The 27,498-nt window shown below is 50.0% G+C and overlaps 1 protein-coding gene across 1 annotated transcript; it reads right to left on the reverse strand.

Moving 5' to 3' along the window:
• Nucleotides 1-218: 218 nt before the first annotated feature.
• CLSTN3 (calsyntenin 3) lies at nt 219-26,685 on the reverse strand. The gene is made up of 18 exons (XM_034786888.1): nt 26,396-26,685; nt 23,684-23,806; nt 22,400-22,595; nt 20,302-20,510; nt 19,675-19,824; nt 16,425-16,610; nt 15,641-15,910; nt 15,109-15,221; nt 14,867-15,029; nt 13,309-13,365; nt 12,435-12,592; nt 11,833-11,981; nt 11,038-11,264; nt 9,564-9,734; nt 8,741-8,886; nt 8,524-8,659; nt 6,455-6,672; nt 219-1,012 (listed from the first exon to the last, which is right to left on the reverse strand). The coding sequence occupies exons 1-18, from the start codon at nt 26,466-26,468 to the stop codon at nt 833-835; spliced, it is 2,925 nt and encodes a 974-aa protein (XP_034642779.1). The 5' UTR covers nt 26,469-26,685; the 3' UTR covers nt 219-832.
• Nucleotides 26,686-27,498: the final 813 nt, after the last annotated feature.

Here is a 27,498-nt window from a genome sequence, read left to right on the forward strand (position 1 = left end):
ACTAATCCCACAACCTTGAACCCACTGCAGGCGGACCAGACTGCCTAAAACTAAGGCCCTGCCTTGGACAAAATGCCTCTGGTTTTCAGCTACCTCAATGGAGGTTTGGAAAATCATGCCATTTTGCCAGTCAAGAGAGCTTATAGGGCTAACTGCTGCCCTTCAAGCACCCACTCTAGCCCTTGCCTCTCAGAATGAAGAATCCCAGAGGCCTTGAGTCTGTTTCTTTTAAATCCTTTTATTTTAAAATCCACCTCGTTCCCTCCTTCCTTCACTCATTTAGAGTTATTGACAATTTTACAAAGCAACACAAGCTGCAGGGTTTTTTTTTTGTTTTTTTTTGTTTTGCATCAGACAAGAATAAACCTCAAATGACAACACTGAAAAAATATACAATATGTATATAATATGTGGGGGCCTGCAGCTGACTCTGTTTGCCCAACCCTTGCTGATGAGTGTTTCCTTCTTCCCTGCTCCTCCTAAGCGTGCCACTCCCTTCAGATGGGTCCCTATACTATCCCATCCTCAGGAGGGGGACCTAATGTTAGGGAGTGTGGGCGAAGAGCCCATGGCCCATCTTGTGTTCCTGGAGCACTATGGGGAAGAAGAGAGGGGTTAAGAGTAGAAAGTGCCCTCCCCCTAGGCACTACTCCCGTAATGAAAATAGCAGAGAAAGAGGAAACAGGCAAGAGAAATTAGGGGGTGGGTGGGAAAAGTGTGTATTTGTATACACCAGGGGAGAGAGAAAAGGGGAAGAGGGCAGTGAACTGCTCAGGCTGGGGAATCTATCTGGTTAGCATCCTCGCTTCCCTCCTCCCACAGCACAGGGCTCCTAGTAGCAGCAGGGGCCATCTCTTTTGCCCACGATGCGCTGGTCATCTCCATCATCGCTGCCTGGGGTGTCCGGTGTGTCTGAGTCACTGCTGTCATCATTCTCCTCCTCCTCCTCCACTTCCTCTACAGCTCTGGTCTCCCCACTCTCTGCTGCCCTCTCCTGGCAGCTTTGGTATGACTGGGGAGAAGACAGATTCATAGACTTTTAAGGTCAGAAGGGACCATTATGATCATCTAGTCTGACCTCCTGCACAACGCAGGCCACAGAATCTCACCCACCCACTCCTATAACAAACCCCTAACCTATGCCTGCGTTATTGAAGTCCTCAAATCGTGGTTTAAAGACCTCAAGGTGCAGAGAATCCTCCAGCAAGTGACCCGTGCCCCACGCTGCAGAGGAAGGCGAAAAACCTCCAGGGCCTCTGCCAATCTGCCCTGGAGGAAAATTCCTTCCCGACCCCAAATATGGCGATCAGTTAAACCCTGAGCAAGTGGGCAAGACTCACCAGCCAGCACCCAGGAAAGAATTCTCTGTAGTAACTCAGATCCCACCCCATCTAACATCCCATTACAGACCATGGGGCATATTTACCTGTTAATAATCAAAGAGCCTAATTTTGGCAATTAATTGATATCCCATCATACCATCCCCTCCATAAACTTATCAAGCTTAGTCTTGAAGCCAGATATGTCTTTTGCCTCCACTACGCCCCTTGGAAGGCTGTTCCAGAACTTCACGCCTGTAATGGTTAGAAACCGTCTAATTTCAAGTCTAAACTTCCTAATGTCCAGTTTATATCCATTTGTTCTTGTGTCCACATTGGTACTAAGCTTAAATAATTCCTCTCCCTCCCTGATATTTATCCCTCTGATATATTTATAAAGAGCAATCATATCTTCCCTCAGCCTTCTTTTGGTTAGGCTAAACAAGCCAAGCTCTTTGAGTCTCCTTTCATAAGACACGTTTTCCATTCCTCGGATCATCCTAGTAGCCCTTCTCTGTAGCTGTTCCAGTTTGAATTCATCCTTAAACATGGGAGACCAGAACTGCACACAATATTCCAGATGAGGTCTCACCAGTGCCTTGTATAACAGTACTAACACCTCCTTATTTTTACTGGAAATAAATCCCAAGACCGCATTAGCTTTTTTAATGGCCATATCACATTGACGGCTCATAGTCATCCGGTGATCAACCAATACTCCGAGGTCCTTCTCCTCTGTTACTTCCAACTGATGTGTCCCCAATTTATAACCAAAATTCTTGTTATTAATCCCTAAATGCATGACCTTGCACTTTTCACTATTAAATTTCATCCTATTATTATTACTCCAGTTTACAAGGTCATCCAGATCTTCCTGTATGATATCCCGGTCCTTCTCTGTATTAGCAATACCTCCTAGCTTTGTGTCATCTGCAAACTTTATTAGCACATTCCCACTTTTTGTGCCAAGATCAGTAATAAAAAGATTAAATAAGATTAGTCCCAAAACTGATCCCTGAGGAACTCCTTCCAGCCTGACAGTTCACCTTTCAGTATGACCCGTTGTAGTCTCCCCTTTAACCAGTTCCTTATCCACCTTTCAGTTTTCATATTGATCCCCATCTTTTCCAATTTAGCTAATAATTCCCTATGTGGAACCATATCAAATGCCTTTCTGAAATCAAGGTAAATTAGATCCACTGCATTTCCTTTGTCTTAAAAAAATCTGTTACCTTCTCAAAGAAGGAGATCAGGTTGGTTTGGCATGATCTATCTTTTGTAAAACCATGTTGTATTTTGACCGAATTACCATTGACCTCAATGTCCTTAACTACTTTCTCCTTCAAACATTTTTCCAAGACCTTGCATACTACAGATGTCAAACTAACAGGCCTATAGTTACTCGGATCACTTTTTTTTCCCTTTCTTAAAAATAGGAACTATGTTAGCAATTCTCCAGTCGTACGGTACAACCCCTGAGTTTACTGATTCATTAAAAATTCTTTCTAACGGGTTTGCAATGTCATGTGCCAGTTCCTTTAATATTCTTGGATGAAGATTAATTATTATTTGTTTTCTTCTTATTTATATGGCTATAGAAACTTTTACTATTGGTTTTAATTCCCTTTGCAAGGTCCAGCTCAACATGGCTTTTGGCCTCTCTCACTTTATCCCTACATGTTCTAACCTCAATAAGGTAGCTTTCCTTGCTAATCCCTCCCATCTTCCACTCCCTGTAGGCTTTCTGCTTTTTCTTAATCACCTCTCTGAGATGCTTGCTCATCCAGCTTGGTCTACAACTCCTGCCTATGAATTTTTTCCCCTTTCTTGGGATGCAGGCTTCTGTTAGTTTCTGCAACTTTGACTTGAAGTAATTCCAGGCCTCCTCTGCCTTTAGAGCCACAAGTTCTTCAATCCAATCCACTTCCCTAACTAATTTCCTTAATTCTTTAAAGTTAGCCCTTTTAAAATAAAAAACTCTAGTCCCAGATCTATTTTTGTTTATCCTTCCATCTAGTTTGAACTGAATTAGCTCATGATCACTCGAACCAAGGTTGTCCCCTACAACCATTTCTTCTATGAGGTCCTCACTACTCACCAAAACCAAATCTAAAATAGCATCCCCTCTTGTTGGTTCTTCAACTACTTGGTGAAGGAATTCATCAGCTATCACATCCAGGAAAATCTGAGCCCTATTATTATTACTAGCACTTGTCCTCCAGTCTATATCTGGGAAGTTAAAGTCTCCCATGATCACACAATTCCCATTAGTGTTTACTTCATTAAAAAGATTAAAGAGGTCTCCATCCATATCCAAATGGGATCCTGGCGGTCAGTAGCACACCCCAAGCAGTATCTCAGGGGAGGCTCTAGTAGCTTTCTTTCCCAATGTGATTTTTGCCCAGACAGACTCAGTCTTATCTATTCCATCACTTATTTCTTTACAGTCTACCTCGTCATTGATATACAATGCTACTCCACCACCTTTGCCTTTATTTCTGTCTTTCCTAAACAGCACATAGCCTTCAATACCCGTACTCCAGTCATGACTACTATTCCACCCTGTTTCTGTTATCCCTATAATATCTGGTTTCACTTCCTGCACCGGTAGCTCTAGTTCCTCCATTTTGTTACCTAGGCTCCTCGCATTAGTGTACAAACATCTTAATTTTTGCCATTTTGGCTTTACTGACATTCTTTACCCGATTAGGCACAGACATTCTACCGCCAGTATCACCTATTAGACTGGTATCTACACAACCCTTCCTCCTTACGTCCATTCTCATACCCACGGCTGTATCCTTTCTTACTTTGTTTTCTTCCTTCTCAGTGTTAAATTCCGGTGTGGAGATTACCTGGACATCTCCCCCAAATTCCTAGTTTAAAGCTCTCTTAATCAGTTGTGCCAGCCTCCATCCTAGAAGTCTATTTCCCTCCTTACTTGGATGAAGTCCATCCCGAGAGAACAGTCCTCTGTCCATGAATACTTCCCAGTGGCCATACATCCCAAAGCCCTCCTTATAGCACCACTGCCTGAGCCATCTGTTGATTGCCATAATCTTGTCACACCTTTGTTGCCCTTCTCTAGGAACAGGCAGAATCCCACTGAAGATCACCTGAGCCTTGATTTCCTTAAGCATCTTCCCCAGCTTGGCATAGTCTCCCTTGATACGTTCCAGCAAGAATCTAGCCGTATCATTTGTTCCTACATGAAGGACAATCAGCCGATTCTTTCCCGCTCCCATTAGGATCCTTTTCAGCCTCAGGTCCACATCCCGTATCTTAGCACCTGGCAGACAACACACCCTTCTGTTCTCCAGATCAGCTCTAGTTACAGGCCTGTCTATTCTTCTCAGTAAGGAGTCCCCAATCACGTAGACCTGCCTTTTCCTGGTAACGATGTGATTCTCCGGTCTATCCCCTGCTCCCTCTGGCTGCAAGTCCTCTTGATTTCTATTGTCCCTTGCAATCCTCCGCAATCCATCCCTTATCCTCCTGGGGCTCATATTTGGAGTTATTTCCATTGACTCTTCCTCTCTTCCTATAGGACTAGCTGCCCTTCTCTTCTTCCTTGCCCTCTCACCTTCAGCGATCACCTGCTGTGCCCCTTCTTCATTTTCCAACTCCACAAACCTGTTCCTGAGCTCTATTTCTCCTTCACTAGCCCGTCTCTTCCTCTGCCTGGTTCTCTTAGTCACATGCTTTCATTGTCCACTTTCCTCACCCAGCAGTCTCCCCTCAGAATTCTTTGGTCCTGTTTCCATCTGCAAGTCTGAGCTTTTTCCTTCAGCCTCCTCATGTCTTTGCTCCATCATCTGCTCAAATCCCCTTCTAAACTCTACCAAAGTTTCCACCTGCATCTCCAATCCTCGGATCTTTTCTTCCATCAGCTCTGTCAGGTGGCACTTCATGCAAACGAAACTCTTTTCAGATCCCACCTCCAGGATCATGTACATGCCGCAGCTTCCACATCCAGTCATCCTCATTGTGTCTTCCACTGCTGCCTCTGTATCGGTCATAGCCTTGCCACCTAAAACCTGTTAGTCCAGGAAACACAAACCAAAACCACCACCACCCCCAGGAAAGAAAAAAAACCACACCAGGCACCAAAACACAACACCACCCCCTCCCTTCACTAGCCTGTCTATTCCTCTGCCTGCCTCTCTTAGTCTCCCCCACTAAAACTTCCCTGTTTACAGCTCTGTTTGCTAGCTCCTGTGCCGCTGCAGCTGTCTATGCCGTTGCCTGACTGGCTGGCTACCTTTATAGGACCCCTAAGCAGAGAAGCCTCACCCCCAATCAGGGCTCAGCTTCTCTCCCAGCACTCTGCCCCTACCAGCCTCCACACATATAAAACTACAAAATACAGTACACAAAATACAAAAACCTTCTCCTCCAACAGAACTCCCACTGAAACTCCCCTGTTTACAGCTCTGTTTGCTGGCTCCTGGGCCGCTGCAGCTGTCTATGGGGGTAAGAGGAGGGCTTAGAGCGGGAGTGGGCAAACTATGGCCCAGGGGCTGCATCCGGCCCTCCAGACATTTTAATCTGGTCCTCGCGCTCCTGCCAGGGATCAGGGTCTGGGGCTTGCCCTGCTCCACACAGCTCCTGGAACTAGCGGCATGTCCTCTGGCTCCTACATGTAAGGGCAGCCAGGGGCTCCACATGCTGCCCCTGCCCCAAGTGCCTTCGGGAACCGCAGCCAATAGGAGCTGCAGGGGCAGCACCTGCAGCTGGGGCAGAGCTGCCTGGCGGCGCCTCCGTGTAGCAGCTGGAGGAGGGGACATGCTGCTGGTTCTGGGAACTTCTTGAGGTTAGTGTTGCCTGGAGCCTGCACCCCGAACCCTCCCATGCCCCAACACCCTGCCTCAGCCCTGATACCTCTCCTGCCATCAGAACCTCTCAGTCCCACCCTCCTGCACCCCCAACCCCTCAGCTCCACCCCAGAGCCTGTACCCCCAGCCAGAGCCCTCACCCGCTCCTGCACCCCAACCCCCAATTTTGTCTGCATTCATGGCCCACCATACAATTTCAATATCCAGATGTGGCCCTTGGGCCAAAAAGTTTGCCCACCCCTGGCTTAGAGCATCAATTGCCACCTGGAAACCAACCCCACCTTCCTCCTCCCATCTCACCTCCATGGGGTTGACGATAATGGTGAGGGCTGAGTCATCCCAGAACATGTCGCTCTCCTTGCTGCTGGTTCCTGCATGGCCTCCCCCGGCAGCCCCTGGGGCCTTGTGCCCAGCCCCCCGGCGGTGCAGAGAGTGGATGCGCAGGATGCCCAGGATGACCATGAGTGCCAAGAAGCCCACACACACTATGATGATGGTGGTGGCTGCGCTGGGGACCACTGGAGGGGGAGGGATAAGGAAGTTACAAACATCTGACCTGGACAGTCTTGCCTTTAACCTGTGAGGGGCCAGGGATACTTGGGTATTGCTCTATGGCAGCCCCAGCTGCAGGAATCTGCCTCTGTTCCTCACCTGGCCGCATGCCAAGCATGTCCCATCCTCACTGCCTTTATAAGCTCTCAGTACTCTGCCCCCCCAACCGCCATGGAGTAGCTCCAGTCAGTATCGCACACTTAGGGGTAGCTTCTCTAGGCTGGCTGCACTGCTGTGAGTTTAGCGGAGGAAGGGAGGGGCAAAGGTGGCACTAAGCTGCCTCAGGTCATGCCTGTAGTGGTCTGCTTCCTGGTGCAAATTGGAGCAGCCTTGCATCAGCCGCAGGGCTGGCTCTGGCTTTTTTGCTGCCCCAGGCAAAAAAGCCTCCTGCTGCCCTCCCCGCCCTGCGGGGAGCGCGGCAGGAAGGGCGCCGAGCCTGGCCGCGGGCCCGCTGTCTCCGACCGGCCAGAGCGCCGGGGAGAGGGCAGAGAGCCCGGCCGGGGCTCCGCTCTCTCCCCGGCGGCCAGAGCGCCGCGGGGAGGGCGGAGAGCCCGGCCGGGGCTCTGTGCTCTCCCCGGCAGCAAGAGCGCCAAGAGAAGGCGGAGAGCCTGACTGGGGCTCCGCTCTCCCCAGCGGCCAGAGAGCCCGGCCGGGGCTCCGCTCTCCCTGGCGGCCAGAGCGCCGGGGGGAGGGCGGCGAGTCAGCTGTGGCTCCGCTCTTCCCGGCGGCCGGAGCGCCGCAGGGAGGGCGGCGAGCCCAGTCGCAGCCCTGCTCTCGGGCCGGAGCGCCGCACCGCGCCGCCCCCCTCCAGGTGCCACCCCAAGCACATGCTTGGTGGGCTGGTGCCTGGAGCCGGCCCTGGTCAGCCGCCCCCTATCCTGCAAGCAGCAGACTTCTAGAAGCCAGGAACCACATACACTCACTCTCCTCCAGGGGCCAGTTAAGTTGGCTCTATGGCTGCTTTGTGTTGGCAAAGTGGCACAAAGCAGCAGAGTGAACCAATGAATCTGGCCACTGCTCTGCTCCCTTCCCTGCTCTTCTCCATCACCTCTGGCAGCAAGAGCCACCACTTCCTTTGCAGCAGCCCCCTCTCTGTCTGGAGCTGCTTCCCTGTATATTTCTACCTGGTTCACTGCCTTCTAATCCCAGTTCTCCTCTTAGATCAGCTTCAGCCTGGCCTTGCTCTTTAAATTTATCTCCTGCTGCTGAGGCATCTCTGGAATTGCATTAATCAGTCCTGTGCAGAGTTTCTATGAGAAATGTAAAATGAAGCAGGGCCAGCCCATGACTCCCCCTTTCTGGAGGAGGATCGCAAAGCACTATTACGTACATCAACCAACCTCATACTGACAGAGGGAACCACTGCACCAAGCATTAAAATGCAGCCACCTCCGGGCTGAGTTCTGGTAGTTGATGAATGACAGAAAGCCAAGAAGAATCTTTTAGGTGATTAAAACTAAGAAGGGAGGAATAGAGGGAGACGGAAATCACCCAGTACTGGGTTTTGCCAGGAGCCCAGGGTTTATTTCCCTGAGTCAGGTTATTGTGAGAGGAGTGACCATGAGGAGCTGTTGCTTCAGATTTACATTTCATCTGAATCACACCTCTTCCCTAGCACCACACCAGAGCCACCCCTACTCTGGGGGAGAGCACCCCCTGCTTTTCAGTCAATCACACCACTCCTTGCAGCATAGTGCTGCCTACTACTGGGGTCAGTCCTGAAATGCCAACAGGGAGTCACTGTAGGTTTCTACACAAATATGCCCCCGGGGGTAATTCTGCATGTAGGTTGTCACCAAATCATCAGGATTGCATACTGGAGTTGCGATGGACGTTGGCCAGGCTGTGCCCAGATAGTTCTGGTGGTAGGTGGTGACCTTGGTGCATGAATTGCTGGGAGCTGAGGATGTGGTTAGGATGAGCAGCCCGGTTCATATTGTGGAGGACGTTCACCTGTGGAAGAGGAAGAGAGTTAGTCTCTGGATTTAATGAGACCTGGCCTTCACACATACACAGTCATTGATGGCCTTGTACCTCAACAGTAAACTCGTTGCTGGAGTAGCGTCCATTCATCTCAGTGCAGGAAAGGCGGAATTTCCTCTCATAGAGGGCAGCGCCATGGCGGATGTGGTATGAGACCTGGTGGAGGATCTCCTCGTATACTGCAATGCTCTCCACGCCTGGGGTCAGGGGCAGAGAGAGAGAGGAGAGAGAGAGAGACATTCAGGTGTGGGGTAAGAGAGCTCCCATTTCGAAATGATCACGGTCCACCTACATAACACTGTTGAGTCTAAAGAAAAGCTGTGCGGGAAGGACAAACCAGGCTCATACCTAAAAGGGAGCAGAGCTAGGTGTGGCTCCCTTGAGGTGTCTGCAACCTCAAAGGGCCCAGGAAATCCCTAGTGGCTGTCATTAATGCCCAGGGAAGGTAAGGAAGGGTCCAGCAGCTAGTCACGTGTCAGGTTCCAACCCTGCCTTAGGAATTGCACCTGCGCACAACCAGTGGGATCCACTGCCACCCAGAGGCAGCATGGAAAACATTTCTGGAATGGAGAAGTGCATACCACAGGTGGAGGGAAACAGAGTGCAACTGAATCAAAGGAAAGGAACTCAGATCCCATACTCCAGCACTGTGAGCCTGGGGTAATGCCTCCCTTTCCAGAGCTAGACCCCATCACTCAGGACGCTAAGAACCAAGAGTCCAGGGAATGGATGGACAGGACCAATCCTCCCCTGGTCTCAATCAGTGTGATGAGGCTTCTCCATCTCTAACGTCTGGTAAGCAATTCTCCTGGCTGTGACTGGCAGGAAGTGGAGGAGACAGGAACCAGAAAGTCCTGTCCGGGGGAGAATCTACCTGTGATGGTGAAGTAGGCAGAGGTGTTGATGAGCTCCAGGCCCCGCTGCTGCAGGGATGCTCCATCCAGGATCAGGTATTCCCTCTCCGGGTCCAGGTCATCTCCCACCAGGGAGATCTCGCAGCCATCCAGGTTGTGGACAATCTCATCTGACATTCGTGTGTCTGTCACTAAGAGGCGTAGAGATGGGTAAAGAGATCAAAAAAAGCAAAACCAGTGCTCAAAATGGACAGAGTTTATGATACCCAGTTAATAAGAGACCTTGTCCACAACACATCTGTGCTGCACTATGCCATCATGCCAATGATGTCACTTTCTGTTGGCAGTTCTCACTGTGAGTGATATCTTCGTGTCTGTCATGTTATTTGCTGGTGGGGTTGCCACTTCCTGCTTCTAATGACATTGCTTCTGCTTGTTAAAACAATCACTTCATGTTCTAACAATGAGCCACTTTGGGGATTTTTAGTGACAGTACATCTTGCCTGGAATGGTTCTGTTGATACTGCAGTGTTACCAGCTCAGACACATGAGACTTTTTAAAAAAAAAAAAAAAAAAAAAAAAAGATTCCACATAATGATCTTACAAATGCTGGCATAACTCTTTTAAATATTCCCTTATTCAAAATGGCCACCATCTCTCATTACTTTCAATGGGGCTAAAGCCAACCTATCCTCAGTCAAGTCAGCCATAATTGCATGGGGAAGTGAGGCTGCCCTAGTAAAGTGGCCCCTAATCCCCATTCTTTTAACTGGAACTGAAGCCACACTGTCCTCAGGGAAGATGGCTGTAGCTCTAGGTAGGTTGGACAGGAAGCTAAGAGCAATGTAGGAAATGTGGGCAGCAGGAGGGAGGCTGAAGGAGAGTGGCAGGAGACTGGGGGGTGCAGGAAGGGAACCTGAAGGGGATGCAGGAGGAGGCTGAGAAGCAAGATAGCATTGTGTGGTGAAGGAGATGGGGGGGGATTCAGGGGAATGTGTGGTGTTAGAGGAGATTAAGGTTGACAGGGACATGTGAGGAGCAGGAGGGAGACTAAAGAGAAGGAGAAGACTGAGGAGAGCTCAGGGAAATAGGGGGTGGCAGAGTTAAAATGTAAGGTGATAGATTCTGGAAAGGGAAAGGGATGTAAAGTGTGGGAGCAGATGGGGAGAGGAGCACAGAGTGAGTATGTAAGCAGGAAACTGGGTTGGGTAGAGGGGAACACAGGGAAAGAAAAGAAAGAGACAGGGTTATGGGAATACAGAGAACTGTTTCGAGTGACACCACATCCTATTTCTAAGCATGTCACTTCCCATTTTAAGTCTTTCCAATGACACTGTTTCCCATTTCTAAGCAAAATTCTTTTCTGTTTCTGTGTTGGTAGTGACACCACTGTTCTAGTGGCATCATTTCCAATTTCTACGTAACAACACTTCCTATTTTGTGTTCTCATTTCCTGTTTGTGAGTAAGCCCCTTTTCCATGTGCCCCACTCACCCGTGCCATGCCAGCTCTCATCCTTCTTGGCCTTCACCTGGTGAGAGATTGAGCAGGTGACCTGGAGGTCAGGGAACAGGGGGACCCCATCAGGGTTCTCAAAGTCTGATGCAGGACGAGCAAAGTGAGTATTACCACTCAGCAGGATCTGGGGGGCATCAGGTTGCAGCACCACCACGTAGCCTTCCACATCAGGGATGGAGACGCATGATTCTTCACTGAAGCATCTGACAGAGGAAGGGGACAGAGTGTTAGTACCTACACACAGACTTCTGCCAGCCTCATCCTGGAGGGGGTAATTCGCCTTTCCAGTACTGTTGGCGAGGGGTGGATCATCTTGTGACTGCCAGCTTCTAAGTGCTTCCCCACAACCTCCTGTGCTCTGCAGAGCGGTATTCTGGGAATTGCATCATTGTATTTAGAGATGGCACTGTGATGTCGTCATCACCACAAGCTCCAACCCAACATGAGGTGGGTATCCGACCAGATGCCAGTGCACAAGTGCCATTGGTGATGGCTCTATATCCATACTATATTTATACTCCCAAAATATACTGGGGCAAGTGTTCACAAACGTTGCTACTTTTTTTCAGGTTTATTCTTGTACATTTTGAGATTATCAACCCCAAATTAAAAGGCAGTGAATTTTAACAATAGAGTCCTGTATGATTGGTGAGCTTAGCGTGAGGTGCTCCTTGTCATGAGCTACGAAGGGATACATTGTAGGATATCACTCCAACAGATTCCCTCCAATTTGCCTGGGGGAGAGGTTCCACCTGGAGTTCCTGCACTCACTTGACAGTGGTGGTGAGCTTGAGCGGCCGGACTCCAGGCGTGGCAAAGCGCAGTGAGTTCATGTAAACCACATGCTGGATTGCATGGTTGAAGGTTTCCACATCATCACCCTCCAGTGTGAGCAGGGACTGTGAGGGATTAACATGAACCTGTGGGGGAAAAGGAAAGAATGGACTGAAGAATCCCGGGTGGATGCTTTGATTTTAGACTAAGGCTAGGTCTATACTACCCGCCTGAATTGGCAGGTAGAAATCGACCTCTCGGGGATCGATTTATCGCGTCCCATTGGGACGCGACAATCGATCCCCAAATCGGCGCTCTTACTCCACCAGCGGAGGTGGTAGTAAGCGCCGCCGACAGAAAGCCACAGAAGTCGATTTTGCCGCTGTCCTCACAACGGGGTAAGTCGGCTGCGATACGTCGAATTCAGCTACGCTATTCACGTAGCTGAATTTGCGTATCTTAAATCGACGCCCCGCTGTAGTGTAGATGTACCCTAAGAGATGTAGAAGAGGAGTACAGGGAGATTCCTGGGGTGTGGCAGGAGACAGGGATGAAGGGGAGAGTGGTGGAGGTTCATGCAAGCTGGGGAGGGGGCATACCTTCATCCCTTTGCCAAGGCTGTCAAAGTCACTGTAGTCAAGCCCCTCACGGCAGGCGTAGAGGCACTCAATCACCTCCCGGCTCTCCAGGCTGCCGGGGCGCATGGTGAAGCCAGCCAGGTAACCATGGAAGTAGTGGTGAATCAGCAGAGGGTCTCCTAAGGGGAACACAGGAGGAGGAGGAGGATGTGAGAGACAGAGACAGTGTGGGGGGTGGGGGGAAGCAAGAGAGAGAGAGGCAACAGAAATGAAGAGAAGGAAAGTGAGAGTGTGAGGGAGACAGGAATGGGGGAGGTAGAGAGAGACAAAGATGAGCGTGGCATGGGGAAAGACAAAGACAACAAGAAGGAGGGGTTAAGGGAAGGGGGAGAAAGTGTCTGGGAAACCCAGATAGAAGGAAAGACACTAAGGCAGATAAGGGTGGAGAGAGTGAGAGAAGTGTCTGCCAAGACACAGCCCTTGATAGAGATGGTTTCCCCCACCCAGTCTTGTTTTGCTCACTGTGGTTCCATGAGGGCATAAAGAAGGTCAAATTCCCACTAGATAATTTAGGGTGAGGTTGCATTTTCTGCGTCCCCTGCTCTTCATTTCCCCCACTCTCCTCAGTGACCAGCTTCAATGATCAGGAGTGGGGATTATTTTACTTGTCTCCCACAGGATAGACATATTGAGTCTCCCCCAAATAGGCTCCACTGATCCCTGCACCAGTCCTCTCACGCTCCACAGAAATCAATATGCTGCCAAATAACAAGAGTTTTCCTCCCAGAAAAGATGGGGTGGGGGAGGGAGCTGTATGGAACAAACGCCATGCGAGAAGCGGATTAAAGTCATGCGTGGTGAAGAAGGGGGCAATCCTCCTCACTCCAGTCCATACCTTGCATAGGATCTGTGGAGTTCTCGTTCCCCCTGATTTTCTCTTTGTTTTTTTCCTCTGCAAGAGGAAAACATTCAGATCATTGACTAAGCATCAGCCTTTGGGAGCAGGTGAGTTACAAGGTCAGGAAAAGACGAGAAAGCTGTGTCAGCCAGGGAGGAGGGAGACACCTGGCTGGCACACACTGCTCAGCACTAGGCCCTTCAATCGCAAAGGCCTCACATTGCAGAGCAGGGAGGGGACAGTCGGATGGCTGACAGATGTGGAGGTGAATGTATGGAATTTTTTCTGCCTCCCAACAATATTGACTTTATGAACTTAATAAATTGATGTTTCTTATTGATCTTAGCCAGTTTTCACAGGCCACTTAGCTTTTCCATTTGAAAGCTAGATAATTCCAGGGGGAACTCACAGGACAGCTGAACAATTTTTGTGGCTTACACATGGCAAGAGGATGCTGTGCTATAATAGGATCTCTGACCAAGAGGAGGCATGACCGCAAGAGGGGCTCAGTCCTACTGGGAGCTTCTGCTGTGGAGAAGATAGACAGCAGCTACATTTAGTTGTTTGTAGTCCTGAGGGTTCTGAACAGAGGGACTGGAATATACCTTGCAGGGAAATAGGGAACTGGGGAAAGGAGCCTTTCATCTCCAGGGCGTTTGGCTCCAATCTGACCCCAAGTCTGTAGTGGCCTACAGAGTCTTTTCCTATCTGACACCATTCACAGCCCTCTCACCCTGCCTCCCATTTGGAATGAGCTGTGGTATCTCAGTTCAATTCCTAATGATATAGGAACCCTCATCAGTGAAACCAGCATCACTCTTGGCACTGAGTGGCCTCTTTGTTGGAAGCCTTAGCAGAGGCCAAGAACTGAATGACTACAGAGACTGAACTCCTCTCTGACCCTAGAGGGGATCCATTTGCAGGTGCAGTTATCCACAGGGACATAGGCACCAACTTTCTCCGGCGCCGGTGGGTGCTTGCGCCCCCCATCCCCCGCTCCAACTCCACCCCGCCCCTGCCCCATCCCGCCCCCATTCCAACCCTTCCCCAAAGTCCCTGCCCCAACTCTGCCACCTCCCTGCCCCTATTGGACCCCTTCCCCAAATCCCCGCCCCAGCCCCACCTCTTCCCTGAGCGTGCTGCGTTCCCCCTCCTCCCTCCCAGCACTTGCCCTGGCGTGCTGAGGGGAGGAGGCGGAGGCAGAGTGGAGGCGGAGGTGAGCTGGGGCAGGGGGGGGGGAGCTGCCAGTGGGTGCAGAGCACCCACCAATTTTTCCCCGTGGGTGGTCCAGCCCTGGAGCACCCACAGAGTCAGCGCCTATGCACAGGGATGCTACCTGTACTGCCATTGCCCACTGAGTTGCACCAAGATACTGTTGGGTTGGTCCATTGGGGGGCACCACACTGGTTTTGGTGCTGAGAATGCCTCTTGAGCTGGCCATAGTGCTCTCATTCCATTGGCCACTGCTTGGCATTAGGTAGAACATCTTCTGGACCCTTCTGCCTCCTCTCCAGTCCATCCCTTCATCAGGGCAGTGTTGGGGGGGGGCACTCACCAACCCAGCAGGCTCCGATCATGAGGGTAAGTTCCCGCCTTGGGGGATGGATGAGGCCATTGTCATGGATGAGCGCGGGGTCGTAGGACACACCATCCACATAGAGCGTGACGGTGGGGAACTCCAGGTTGAGGGCATAATGGTGCCATTCATCATCACAGACCTGTAACAGGCAGAAGGAGAGATCAGCAAGCGGAGGAAGGGAGAAAGAGAGAGACAGAGAAAGCCAGATCCTTCCTCACCTGCTCCAGCTTCCACAGAAATTTGACAGGTCTCGCACTCTCCAGCAAAGGCCAATATAGGAAAGCAATTCGGCAGCCATGCACAGCCAGGGAGTAGTGAGAGTAGCCATCCTCTGCAGAGAGGGAGAAGGGGCATAGAGGGAGATGAAAGATCAAAGAAAGTTCCACAAAGCACTATCCTGGGACCCTTAGAGAGCTGGGTTAGCCTGAGCAACTGGGCTGAGATCCCACCCACTCATCACACAGGACATGAGCCTTGCACTCAGAGTAGTGCAGAAGAAACCATTCCACCCCCCTCTCCCTTGCAATATGGTCAGGGTATCTCTCCTGGGGATGGCTGCTCCCAGAACTTACAATGGAGCCCCGCCTGGCTGGGGAAGGGGGCAGGGAGAGAATCCCACCATGATGGAATGGTCCATTCTAGTCTGGAGCTAGGAAGAGATTCCTATTTGGAAGGAGAGTCTATTCTGATGGGTTCATGGTGGGGAGTATCAGTCTCACAGAAAGAGGGTCTATCTCCAGGGTGTCTCACCACTCTGCACCGTACTGCAGATCACAGTCTCCTCCTCCTTCTTGCCCTTCCCAGGCACCACAGCATGTTTCATCCACAGTGACAGGGTGAAGTGGTCACTGAGCCCCTCATGAGCACCCATCCCACTGCCCACAGGCACCTGGGCCACCTGGCTGCCATTGAACCAGTAGATGAGGCTGCTGTCCTGGCTGTAATGCACTGAGAGCCGTGCCGTCCAGTTGGCAAGGGGGCTGGGCACAGGCAGCAGGTCAACCTCACCTGAGGCAGCACCTACCGAAGGAAGGACGGAGATAGAGACAGACGTCAAGACAGAGACCGACTCACAGGGATGGGGAGCAGAAGGGGCTGGGTGGAGTATGACATGGGGATGGGAAGGTGCAGTGGGTCTCTGAGGATGCAGAGAGGTTCCTGGCAGTTCCCCTCAGGACAGTGGGAGATATCTATGGCTTCTTTGGTGGAAAGAATGCAGGAATTTTTCCAGTGGCTCCCCTCAGTGCTGAGGGACGGGTCCATGACTCCGCGCAAGGCAGGGGCTGCAGGAAGGTGTAAGGGGTCCCCTCCCCTCGGTGTGTGGGTAGTGTCTCATGACCCCTCTCAGTGCTGGGGGTGGCCAGGTATTCCCCAGGCTCTACTTGGTGCAGGAGTTGGAAGGGCTGCATCCCTTTGGCTCCCCTTGGTGTGGGGGATGTCACTGTGGCTCCCCATGCAGAGGGGTGAAGGAGGGTAATCCCCCTCCCTCCGCCCACCACTCCCTGGCTCCACTTGGGGAAGGAGGAATGCACACCGCAGAGTTTGCGCAGCGACTTCTCCGAGTAGTTGTCACGGTCACATCCCTTGGCCACGTGGTTTGTCTGCAGCTCCACTGTAGCTTGGATGTTCCACAGCGGCTCATCGCATGTCTCCAGGTGGATGCTGGGAAACAGTGCCAGACTACCTGCACCTGGCGTGTACTCAATCCGCTTATTCCAGCCTATCGGAGGAGAGAGAGAGAGAGGAGTTAGGGCCCTGCCCTGAGGCTTTCCCAGGTCAGGGCAGCTGACACAGACCCTCCACTTCTACTGATTTTCCCTGAAATGACAGATTTTTGGCCCTTTCCATATTGAAAAATTAACCCATCCAGTGGGGTCAGCACAGGGGGAGATTTCATAGGAGACTAGAGAGTGGGTTTTGTGTGTTTATAGCCCTGGGTACTGACAGAGACCCTTGGATTTTTGACATCTCTCAGCCCGATTTTCAGAGGTGCTGAATCCCCCCCCAGCTCCTACTGACTTCAGCTGGACCTGTGTGTGTTCAGCACTTCTGAAAGGCCCAAATTGTCTCAAATTGAGGCACCCAAAATCAGTGGTCACTTAAATACAGTATTCATAATAAACACACATAAAAACTACATTAAGGTTGCAAAGCCAAGCGCTCACAAGTTAGGATATGCCAGAAATTCTGCCTCCTTGTGCACATGCATTATGGCACAATCTTAAGTGACATGATCACATACTGCTCCACAGGACCCATTTCATTCAGTGCACAGTACGGAGGGGGCTCTTTAAATAAGCAGCTATTCAATACTTTCTTTGCTCCCTGTAATTTAATATCTGCCCCCAAATATCTGTAATTTACTGCACACTATTCAAACCCTGCTCTGAAGGCAGAATTAATTTTCTCATGGACTTTACCATGACATTCATCACTACAGTATCTGAACACTTCACAAGCATCAATGACTTTATTTTCACAACACCCCTGTGAAACAAGGGGATGGTATTATCCACATTTTACAGCTGGGTGACTGAGGCAGAGAGAGATTAAGGGCAAAAGTGAGCACTCATTTTGGGTGCCCAATTTGAAACACCCAGGATCTTATTTTTCAGAGTACTTAGCATTATATAGAAATTTATATGTTCAGAGCACAGTTCCCATTAACTTTAGTTGCAGCTGTGAGTACTCAGCACTTCTGCAAATCAGACCCAGGGTCTCAAGTCAGACCCCAAAAAAAAAAAACAATTAGTGACCACCTGTGAAAAGACTGTTTAGCAAAGCTTTTGATACGGTCTCCCACAGTATTATTGCCAGCAAGTTAAAAAAGTATGGATTGGATGAATGGACTATAAGATGGATAGAAAGCTGGCTAGATCATTGGGCTCAACAGGTAGTGATCAACAGCTCAATGTCTAGTTGGCAGCCAGTATCAAGCGTAGTGCCCCAGTTTTGTTCGACAGCTTCATTAATGATCTGGATGATGAGATGGATTGCACCCTCAACAAGTTCGCAGATGACACTAAGCTGAGGGGAGAGGTACATATGCTGGAGGGTAGGGATAGGGTCCTCAATGACCTAGACAAATCGGAGGATTGGGCCAAAAGAAATCTGATGAGGTTCAACGAGGACAAGTGCAGAGACCTGCACTTAGGTCGTAAGAAACCTGTGCACTGCTACAGGCTGGGGACTGATTGGCTAAGCGGCAGTTCTGCAGAAAAGGATCTGGGGATTACTATGGATGAGAAACTGGATATGAGTCAGTAATGTGCCCTTGTTGCCAAGAAGGCTAACGGCATATTGGGCTGCATTAGTAGGAGCGTTGCCAGCAGATCGAGGGACGTAATTATTCCCCTCTGTTTAGTACTGGTGAGGCCACATCTGGAGTACTGCGTCCAGTTTTGAGCCCCCCACAACAGAAAGGATGTAGACACATTGGAGAGAGTCCAGCGGAAGGCAACAAAAATGATTAGGGGGCTGGGGCACATGACTTATGAGGAGAGGCTGAGGGAACTGGGCTTATTAATCTGCAGAAGAGAAGAGAGAGGGGGGATTTGATAGCAGCCTTCAACTACCTGAATGGGGGGTTCCAAAGGGGATGGAGCTTGGCTGTTCTCAATGGTGGCAGATGACAGAACAAGAAGCAATGGTTTCAAGTTGCAGTGGGGGAGGTCTAGGTTGGATATTAGGAAAAATTATTTCACTAGGAGGATGGTGAAGCACACTGGAATGGATTACCTAGGGAGGTGGTGGAATCTCCCTCCTTAGAGGTTTTTAAGGCCCGACTTGACAAAGCCCTGGCTGGGATGATTTAGTTGGTGTTGGTCCTGCTTTGAGCAGGGGGTTGGACTGGATGATGTCCTGAGGTCTCTTCCAACCCTAATCTTCTATGATTCTATTAAGTCATTTACCCAGTATCACATAGGCATTTTGTGGCAGAGGCAGGGATAGAATCTAATTCTTCAGGGCAGCCTTAACCATCCTTTCTCTTCCTGCAACTCCCTGCTTCCTTCAGTACATGCCTTCCAATTTCTGCAACAAATGAGGCAAGGATCCTACAGACAACAGCCCCCTTCCCTATACAACCCTGATTTATCTCAGAGCATGGTCCATTCTGTGTTCTGAATGAGGCAGGGGTTCTGTAGGGAAAAAAAAGTATGTGATCACACAATTACAGACTATTCTAATGCATATATACAAGGCAACTGAATTAAAGTTGCAAAAGCAACCTTAATACTGTCAATTCCTAACTTTTGAATGAGACTTTGCAGACAATGTTCTTTTAACATCGTTTTTATGTAATTTCCGAGATTTAAAAAAAAAGAAAACTGAATAGACAAAAATTCCATCTTGTGGAATTATATTGACACCCTCATGATTCCTCAGCAGGATTGGAAACTTTAGATCCAACACAAGGACCCTTGCCACTTGGGCTAACGAAGTAACTGAGAGCAATAGTAGGTTGTTATCCTCTGTGTGGACCAGCGGTAGAGGAGGGTGGGACACTCTGCCAGTGGGTTTCACAGATATTTGCTGACAGCTGAGGAATGGTGAGACTCTGAGATCTTGGATTCCGTTCCAGGCTCTGGAGGAGAGGGTTTGGGGAGACGAGAGAAGGGTGAAAGGGGAAGGTATAAAGGAAGTGTTAGGGTATGAGAAGGAAGAGGATAGGGTGACCGAGTAGGATTATGGTGGGATGGGTGGGGTAGCTGGGCCATGATGGGAGGGGCTAGCAGTGAGAAGGAGGTCATGGTAAGAGCTGAGTGGGAGAGGAGGCTTCATACCCTGCCAGCTGGGTTTGCAAGTGGGCTTCACTTGGATCTCCACTTCAGCATCATCAGATGCCCGCTTCTTGCCACAATCGTAGGCTGTGACTGTGAACTTGTATAGGTGCTCTCCACTGTATTGCAGCTTCTCTGTGTTCTCAATGTTCCCTGGTAGAGAGAGACACAGGGATTAGGGGAGCAGAAAGACTGAGACAGACAGAGAGAGAATGAAAGAAAGACAAGAGTCAAGAGACAGGAAAAGAGAAAAAGGGAGAGGAAGACAGAGTGAGAAGGAAAGAGAAATGTACATTTAGCAGAGCATTGCTCTGTTTTCCCACTCACAATGCATAAGGAGAGTCTCATTCTAAAATAAGGTTTATTGTTGATTCATCACAATAACAAACGAGGCAGAATCAAAAAGTTAAATCCTCATGCAATGTCATTTTGTGTTGCTCTGTAATATGCTGAAACACTTCTGAACACAAAAGGGCTGCTGTCTCTTCTCCAAGGCAGATGGCTGAGGAATGCAAGGAAAGCTAAAAGGATCACACAGCACACATACATGGAGGAATGGACCAGGCAGAGATGGCAGGGGGCACATGGAGTGAACTGTGGTCTCAGAGGTATACGGAGGCAGGTTCTCACCATCATTGTCAATCAGGAAGGGGATGTTGGGGGTGAGAATCTCATAGTAGCAAATCTGGCTGTACTGGGGGGAGCAGTCTCCATCAATGGCCTCCACCCGCAGGATGCGGTCATAGAGTTTCCCCTCGGTCACTGCCACACGGTATAACTTCTCCACAAAGACCGGAGCAAACTCATTCACGTCATTCACCCGCACGTGCACGGTGGCCCTGATGGAGACAGAGATGAATAAGCAGCTGGTTGACGAGGCAGTGATACAGGAAGCAAGAGACCAGGTTAGGGAATGAAACCTAGGTCTTCTGCAAGACAGACCAAGGCACTGATCCCTAGCGGGTGCCAACCTCATCCCAGCCCTCAAAGAATTAAAGGACAGAGAATGAGATTTGGGTCCCCACACAGCAGCACTGACCTCTAGGGGGCTCTGGGCCAGCCTCTCTCACGAGAGACAGACTGGGATGGAAATTGGCTGAAACTATAGTAAAGAACAGAATTGTCAGACACATAGATTAACACAATTTGTTGGGGAAGAGTCAACACAGCTTTTGTAAAGGGAAATCATGCCTCACCAATCTATTAGAATTCTTTGAGGAGGTCAACAAACATGTGGACAAGGGTGATTCAGTGGATACAATGCACTTGGACTTTCAGAAAGTCTTTAACTAGGTCCCTCACCAAAGGCTCTTAAGCAAAGTAAGTTGTCATGGGATAAGAGGGAAGGTCCTTTCATGGATCAATAACTGGTTAAAAGACAGGAAAGAAAGGGTAGGAATAAAGGGTCAGTTTTCACAGTGGAGAGAGGTAAGTAGCAGCATCCCCCAAGGATTTGTAATGGGACCAGTGCTATTCAACATATTCATAAATTATCTGGAAAAGGGGTGAACAGTGAGCTGGCAAAATGATGGGGTCTAAATTAACACTCAAGAAAGAGATCTTGGATGCATTGTGGATAGTTCTCTGAAAACATTCGCTCAATGTGCAGCAGCAGTCAAAAAAGCTAACAAAATGTTAGGAACCATTAGAAAAGGGGTAGATAATAAGACAGAAAATATCATAATGCCTCTATATAAATCCATGGTACGCCCACATCTTGAGTAGTGTGTGCAGTTCTGGTCACCCCATCTCAAAAGATATATTAGAATTGGAAAAAGTGCAGAAAAGGGCAACAAAAATTATTAGGGGTATGGAACAGTTTCCATACGAGGAGAGATTAAAGTAACTGGAACTATTCAGCTTGGAAAAGAGATGAATAAAGGGGGATATGATAAAGATCTATAAAATCCTGAATGGTGTTGATAAAGTGATTAAGGAAATATTATTTGCTCCTTCACATAATGCAAGAATCAGGGGTCACTCAATGAAATTAATAGGCAGCAGGTTTAAAACTAACACAAGAGAGTACTTCTTCATACAATGTGCAGTCAACCTGTGGAACTCGTTGCCAGGGGATGTTGTTAAGGCTAAAACTATAATGGAGTTCAAAAAAGAATTAGATAAGTAGAGGATAGGTCCATCAATGGCTATTAGCCAAGATGGTCATGGATGCAACCCCATGCTCTGGGTATCCCTAAAGCTCTGACTGCCAGAAGCTGGGACTGGATCACAAGGGATGGATCACTTGATAAATTTGCCCTGTTTTGTTCATTCCCTCTGCAGCATCTAGCACCGGCCACTGTTGGAAGACAGGTCCTGGGCCTAGATGGACCATTCATCTGACCCTGTATGGCCATTCTTATGTTCTTAGTAATGGACCCTGGGGTTCCTGCCTATACAGCAGCACAAAGCACTGACCCCTAGGACACAGCTCTCAGACATCTCTCATTTCAAAGGTGTCACTCATTTTAGCCCCATAGTTACTGACAGTCCACACACACTTGGTTTCCCCTCATTTTTAATATTGGAAATGATTGACATAAAAAATGCAGACTGGTGAACTGGAGGCTCTAGAAAGAGTTCTTCGCACTGGAGGAAAGAATCCCACAGCAATTTGTGTCCCCGCCCCCCTCATATTGGATCTCTGTGACACACTGAATGCCCCATTTGGGCTTTGGCAGGTTAAGAGGTAGGCTCCAGCCACCACAGCCACCCACTCCTGCCTCACTTGTGGGATTTCTTGGTGTTGGTCCCATCAGGTCCCTCTCCACAGTCGTATGCTTGGATGGTGAAGGTGTGCTCCTTGTGCGCTTCGCAGTCCATCGGCTCCTTGGCTCGGATCAGCCCCTCACCCGTGGCCTTGTCCAGGATCACAGCTTCAAAGGGCACCCCTGCCCCATGGATCCGAAAGCCGCAGATCTCACCTGGTGCCCCCCAGAGCAGGGGAGGAGAGGGGGAGAGACAGAAAGGGAAAGAGGAACAGGCCAATGAGGACAGCAGGGAGTTGCCTTCCCCTGCCATCCAGTCCTTGCCCATCCACACCACTCCTCACCATCTCTCTGCAACTTGTCCCTCTTCCAAACTTGTCAGCTTGGAAGAGAGATGACTAAGGGGGAGTATGATAGAGGTCTATAAAATCTTGACTGGTGTGGAGAAAGTAAATAAGGAAGTGTTATTTACTCCTTCTCATAACACAAGAACTAGGGGTCACCAAATGTTTTAAACAGCAGCAAGTTTAAAACAAACAAAAGGAAGTATTTTTTTCATACAACGCACAATCAGTCTGTGGAACTCTTTGCTAGAGGATGTTGTGAAGGCCAAGACTATAACAGGATTCAAAAAAGAACGAGAAGTTCATGGAGCATAGGTCCATCAATGGCTATTAGCCAAGATGTGCTGGGATGGTGTCCCTAGCCTCTGTTTGCCAGAAGCTGGGAATGGCGACAGGCAATGGATCACTTGATGATTACCTGTTCTGTTCATTCCCTCTGGGGCATCTGGCATTGTCCATTGTTGGAAGACAGAATACTAGGCTAGATGGACCTTTCGGCTGACCCAGTATGGCCATTCTTATGTTCTCTGTCCCGCCCCACTTCCCCTCCCACCATTTCAACGTGTGAACACCCTCTTTCCTTTCTTCCTCACCCATTCCCTTCTCACGCTCCCATCTTTATCTCCCTGGGTGTGGATTCATGCTTATCTCCTGGCTTCTTTATGCCAGCTCTGGCACCCATTACCAGGGTAGATCATCCTCTGCAGAAGCCCCCAGTGCAGGGCATTCCTAGAGGAAGCAGGAGCCTTGACCAGGGTGTTCCTGGCTTTAAGAAAGGCTCCCAGGACCACTGGCAACTGGTGCATGTTAGGGCAGCCCATACGCTGTTCTAACCTGTACTGGGGCCCTTGCCAGAGGTGTTGTAAAGCAATCAGTCTCTGTGCTGAGCGACAATCCAATCCTCTCTCTCTTTCTGGTTCTGTCCTCCCCATCTCTCCTCCAACCCTGTTACCCAGGTACCTGCATAGCGCAGTGGTGCATCCTTGTCCAGAGCAAATAGCGGTGGGTTGAGCAGGACTGTGTTATCATTCTCCATGACGATGCCCTGGTATTCAGACTCAATCCAGGGTTTGTGCTTGTTTGCTGAGGGGGTTTGGGGGTACAGGAATGGGAGGACATGAATGAGTTAGACACAATTATAGAGCTAATGGCCCCCCAGATGCAGGCTGGGGGCACCACGCTCAACCCTGAAATAAAGGAGGCCCCAAGTAGACTGATAAGGGGCAGGGAAGGATAGTCCCTCTCTATGTGGCTCTGGAGAACTTCCACTGAGAATACTGTGCTCTGTCCTGGGGCCCTCATTCCTAGGAGGGATCTCAGACAAGAACCACAGCAACTCTCCAGAGGCTGGAGGAGTCAAGTTCTGAGGAGAGATTCAATTAACTAAATCCCACCCTGCCCCCGGCTTAATAAAGTCACTATTAAAGGACAGAGCCACCCTTAGGGTCTCCATGGGGAATATTCCCGAGGAGCAACCTGACCACTTCTGCCCCACCCCTTTATGGGGCCAGGGTTTGAAGGGCTCCAGAATAGCTATTCTGTGCTGCTCTCTCCATACATATGTCCTATTTCCTGAGTCCCTTTCTCCTTCATCCCTGGCTCCATGGCATGTCCCATATTCCCTTGGCCCCTCCTTGTTGCCCGGAGTGCTAATCTCGTTGGCTGGAGCCTGGCCAGACTCAGCTCCGAGACAGCAGCCGGCAGGAGGCTCTGAAAAATGTCACAGGCCCAGAAATAGCAAATTAATCTTTATCACACAAGCTCCGGGGCAGGGAAAGAGAGAAAGGAGGAGGAAGGGAGTGAGAGGGAGAAGGAAAATCATTACAAATGAACACCGCCTCTCCACTATCCAATCCCTGCTGAATGGGTCTTGGGGATTATAGTGCAATGGCCTAGTTTCAACCCCCATCTCCCAGCTAATCCTACCCCATCCAGGGAAACAAGGATACAGTCACACCCAAACAATGCTCTGACCACACAGCATGGTCTCAGAGAGGTTGGGGGAAAGGATATGCCACTCTGCCCTATCACCTTAAGGGCACCATTTCTAATATAGGGGTCCTTTCCTGCAGCAGAGCTCTGCCTTGCACCATGTTGGGGCATTGGGATCAGTACTGACTCAGAGTGACCCCTATAAGAGTCAGCCACTAATTTCCACAGATCAGAATTGAGGTGCCTTGGCAGAACTGTGAGTAGAGAGTCCAGGACTCAGGCAGCAAGCGGGGCTCCAGATCAGCACTAAGATGCATCAAAAGGGGACATCCAGTCTGCATAGCAGGAAAGGCTGTGAGTTAGGATTTATATCTCACCATACTGATTAATGCAGCATTATGCTGAAATCCAGAGAAACAATCATTGTCCCTTTATTCTCATCAGTATGCAACTGGGACCCCCTTCTGTGTGTAATTCCACACCTCCCCATACCCTCCCACAGAAAAGCCCCCATCCCGTTCCACTCTGAGCAAGGTTCTGGTTTATAAACAGGTACACCCTGTTGCTGGGGCAACAAGCTGATGGTGGAGGGATAAATCTTGACTGCATCCTTCCGTCAATTGGAAGGCACCAGGATGATTTCTTTGGAGGGAAGTCTCCAGGAATCATGGGAAGGTTTGGGGGCAGAGGAAGGCTCTTGCCACCTTCAAGAAGATCCCATAGGAGGTAAAGACACTTGTTAGAGGTGGATGGATGCTTTGGACGGTACAGTTCACAGGGAAAATGGAGGACACATAGCCCAAGGGGGCTCTGATTCATGATTGTGCCCCTAGGTGCTACTGCAGTACAAATAATAATAATAAGGGGGTTACCCCCTCCAAAACCGATACACACACAGCTCTGCACCCAGGAACCAGAACCAGCTCTGCATCTTCCAATGGGGAGCGATGGGGTCTAGAACTCCCCATTCCTAGGCATCCCTTCTGCCCCCTTGTATGCCACTCTGCCCTATTAAGTTATTCTTATTTTTTCTCTCTCCTCATCTGTGCCTACAGCCATAGATCTCGTACCTTCTCTCTCTGTATGTCTTTTTGGACAACATCTGTGCTCAGAATGTATGAGTTATAGGGTTGGTTTCCCCATATTTAGCACAAAAAATACTCTCACTCTTATATGCAACGCCCATAGGTTACATATTTCCATGTAAGTTAATCATATAGACAGATGCTGGAGAAACAAATCTAGGATCAAAGGATGGAGATAGAGGCATGTTGTGTGGTGCTGGATAGCTCAATTATTTTACATGTTATATTTCAACAGACAGAAACAAAAGGCAAGGTACATTCAACCAGAGAGCTGAAATAAAGGAAGGATATGTAGGGAGAGAAAGAATTGAAGAACTAAACTCGGAGGAAGGAAGAACTAGGCGACCTGAGAGCATGTGAAAGAGCTGGAAAGAGCTAGGGAGACAGAGAGGGAAAGTAGGTAACAGAACTAGAGTGACAATGTGAGCAGGAACCTGGAGGGATGAACAGAGAGAACCAGGGATCCTGCAGAGCTGAGAGCTGGAGACACTGCCACGCCAGGAGATGGATCAGATGAGCTGATCGCAGCTGCGTGTCATCTCTTGACATGACTGGAAAGCAGATGGCTCCCGACCGCTGCGTTCCAGCCCACAATCCGGAGGGACTCCACCTCCCTGGGGGGCTCCCACCTGGCCCTGGGGGGGCTCCCACTCACCTTTGTTGCAGAAACTGCCGAGGAGCAAGGCACATAGGAAGAAGAGGGAGGCGAGGGGCCGCGGGCAGCCCATCCTGGAAGTCGGCTCCCACCTGCTCCGGGGTGATGTGCAGCCGCCCCTCCGCGCTCTCACTCCTCTCAAGCTTCCGTGGGGCGGAGGGCCGGACGCCGAGCCGCAGAGCTCGGAACAGATGGCTGGCTAGATTCGCAGCTCCTCGGAGCGCGGAGGGATGGAGCGAGCTCGCACTTCTCAGCTCCCTGCCCCAGCCCAGCCCCTCTACTGCAGCATGATGTCAGCAGAGCCCAGAACTGATTGATGGGCGCCAGCAGCCAATGCGATGGGCGCGGGAGCCAGGTGCTGCGGGGGGGGGAAGGGACCAATGATGGGGAGGCGAGGCACGGCACAGGGGTGGGAGCCAATCTTTTCCTCCTCGCTGCAAGCTCGAGGAGGCTGGGGGAGCAGTGCCTGGGAGTGAGGGGCAGAGGTGCTGGAATTAGGGGTGCTGTCGCACACCTCCTGGCTTGAAGCGGTTTCCATCCTATACAGAGTTACAGTTTGGTTCAATGGCTCTCAGCACCCCCACTACACAAATTGTTCCAGAGCCCCTGGTAGTGCGGCGGGGGGGGGGGCTGGATTGAAATAGCAGGGGTGCTGCCGGGTAGTGCTGAGAGGCAGTGGTAGAGCTTCAGTGAGCTGTGTGTGAAGGGTGGGGGGCTGGGAGGGGAGGGGTCACAATAGTGGGGCGGCAGCGAGTATGGGTGCCTTGCCATCCACTTTCCCATGGTCCCCCAGACTCAGTCAGCAGTCCAGGCCACAGCAGTCATGAAGCTCAACCTGCTAGGGAGTAAGTGCCCGGGTGTCTCCTGGGATGGGCAGTGACTGGGCACTGCTGTGAGGAAGTTCACAGCTGCCGGGGTGTCTCCCGGGATGGGCAGTGACTGGGCACTGCTGTGAGGAAGCTCACTCAGTCCGAATTATGGAGAGAGGACGCTCGCCAGACACTTCCTGATTGGCACCAATGAGTTAAAAATTCCAGTGTGGAAAGGCCGGGGAAGCTCAGCCTGGCGTCGGATTGATTGCTGCTCCCCTTGGTCCTTCCCAC

Source organism: Trachemys scripta, chromosome 1 (genome assembly GCF_013100865.1).
Source record: "Trachemys scripta elegans isolate TJP31775 chromosome 1, CAS_Tse_1.0, whole genome shotgun sequence".
Lineage (NCBI taxonomy): Eukaryota > Metazoa > Chordata > Testudines > Emydidae > Trachemys > Trachemys scripta.

Bases quoted from the DNA above. Each gene is read 5' to 3' on its own strand.
- CLSTN3 (XM_034786888.1), bottom strand. From the start codon at position 26,468: ATGGGCTGCCCGCGGCCCCTCGCCTCCCTCTTCTTCCTATGTGCCTTG. The intron at 15,222-15,640 runs GTGAGACACCCT...CCCTCTCTGCAG, and splicing joins CTGCAGTACGGTGCAGAGTG to AGGATGGCTACTCTCACTAC. The intron at 6,673-8,523 runs GTATGCAATCCT...CTCCCCCTCCAG, and splicing joins CAACGTCCATCGCAACTCCA to TGGTCCCCAGCGCAGCCACC.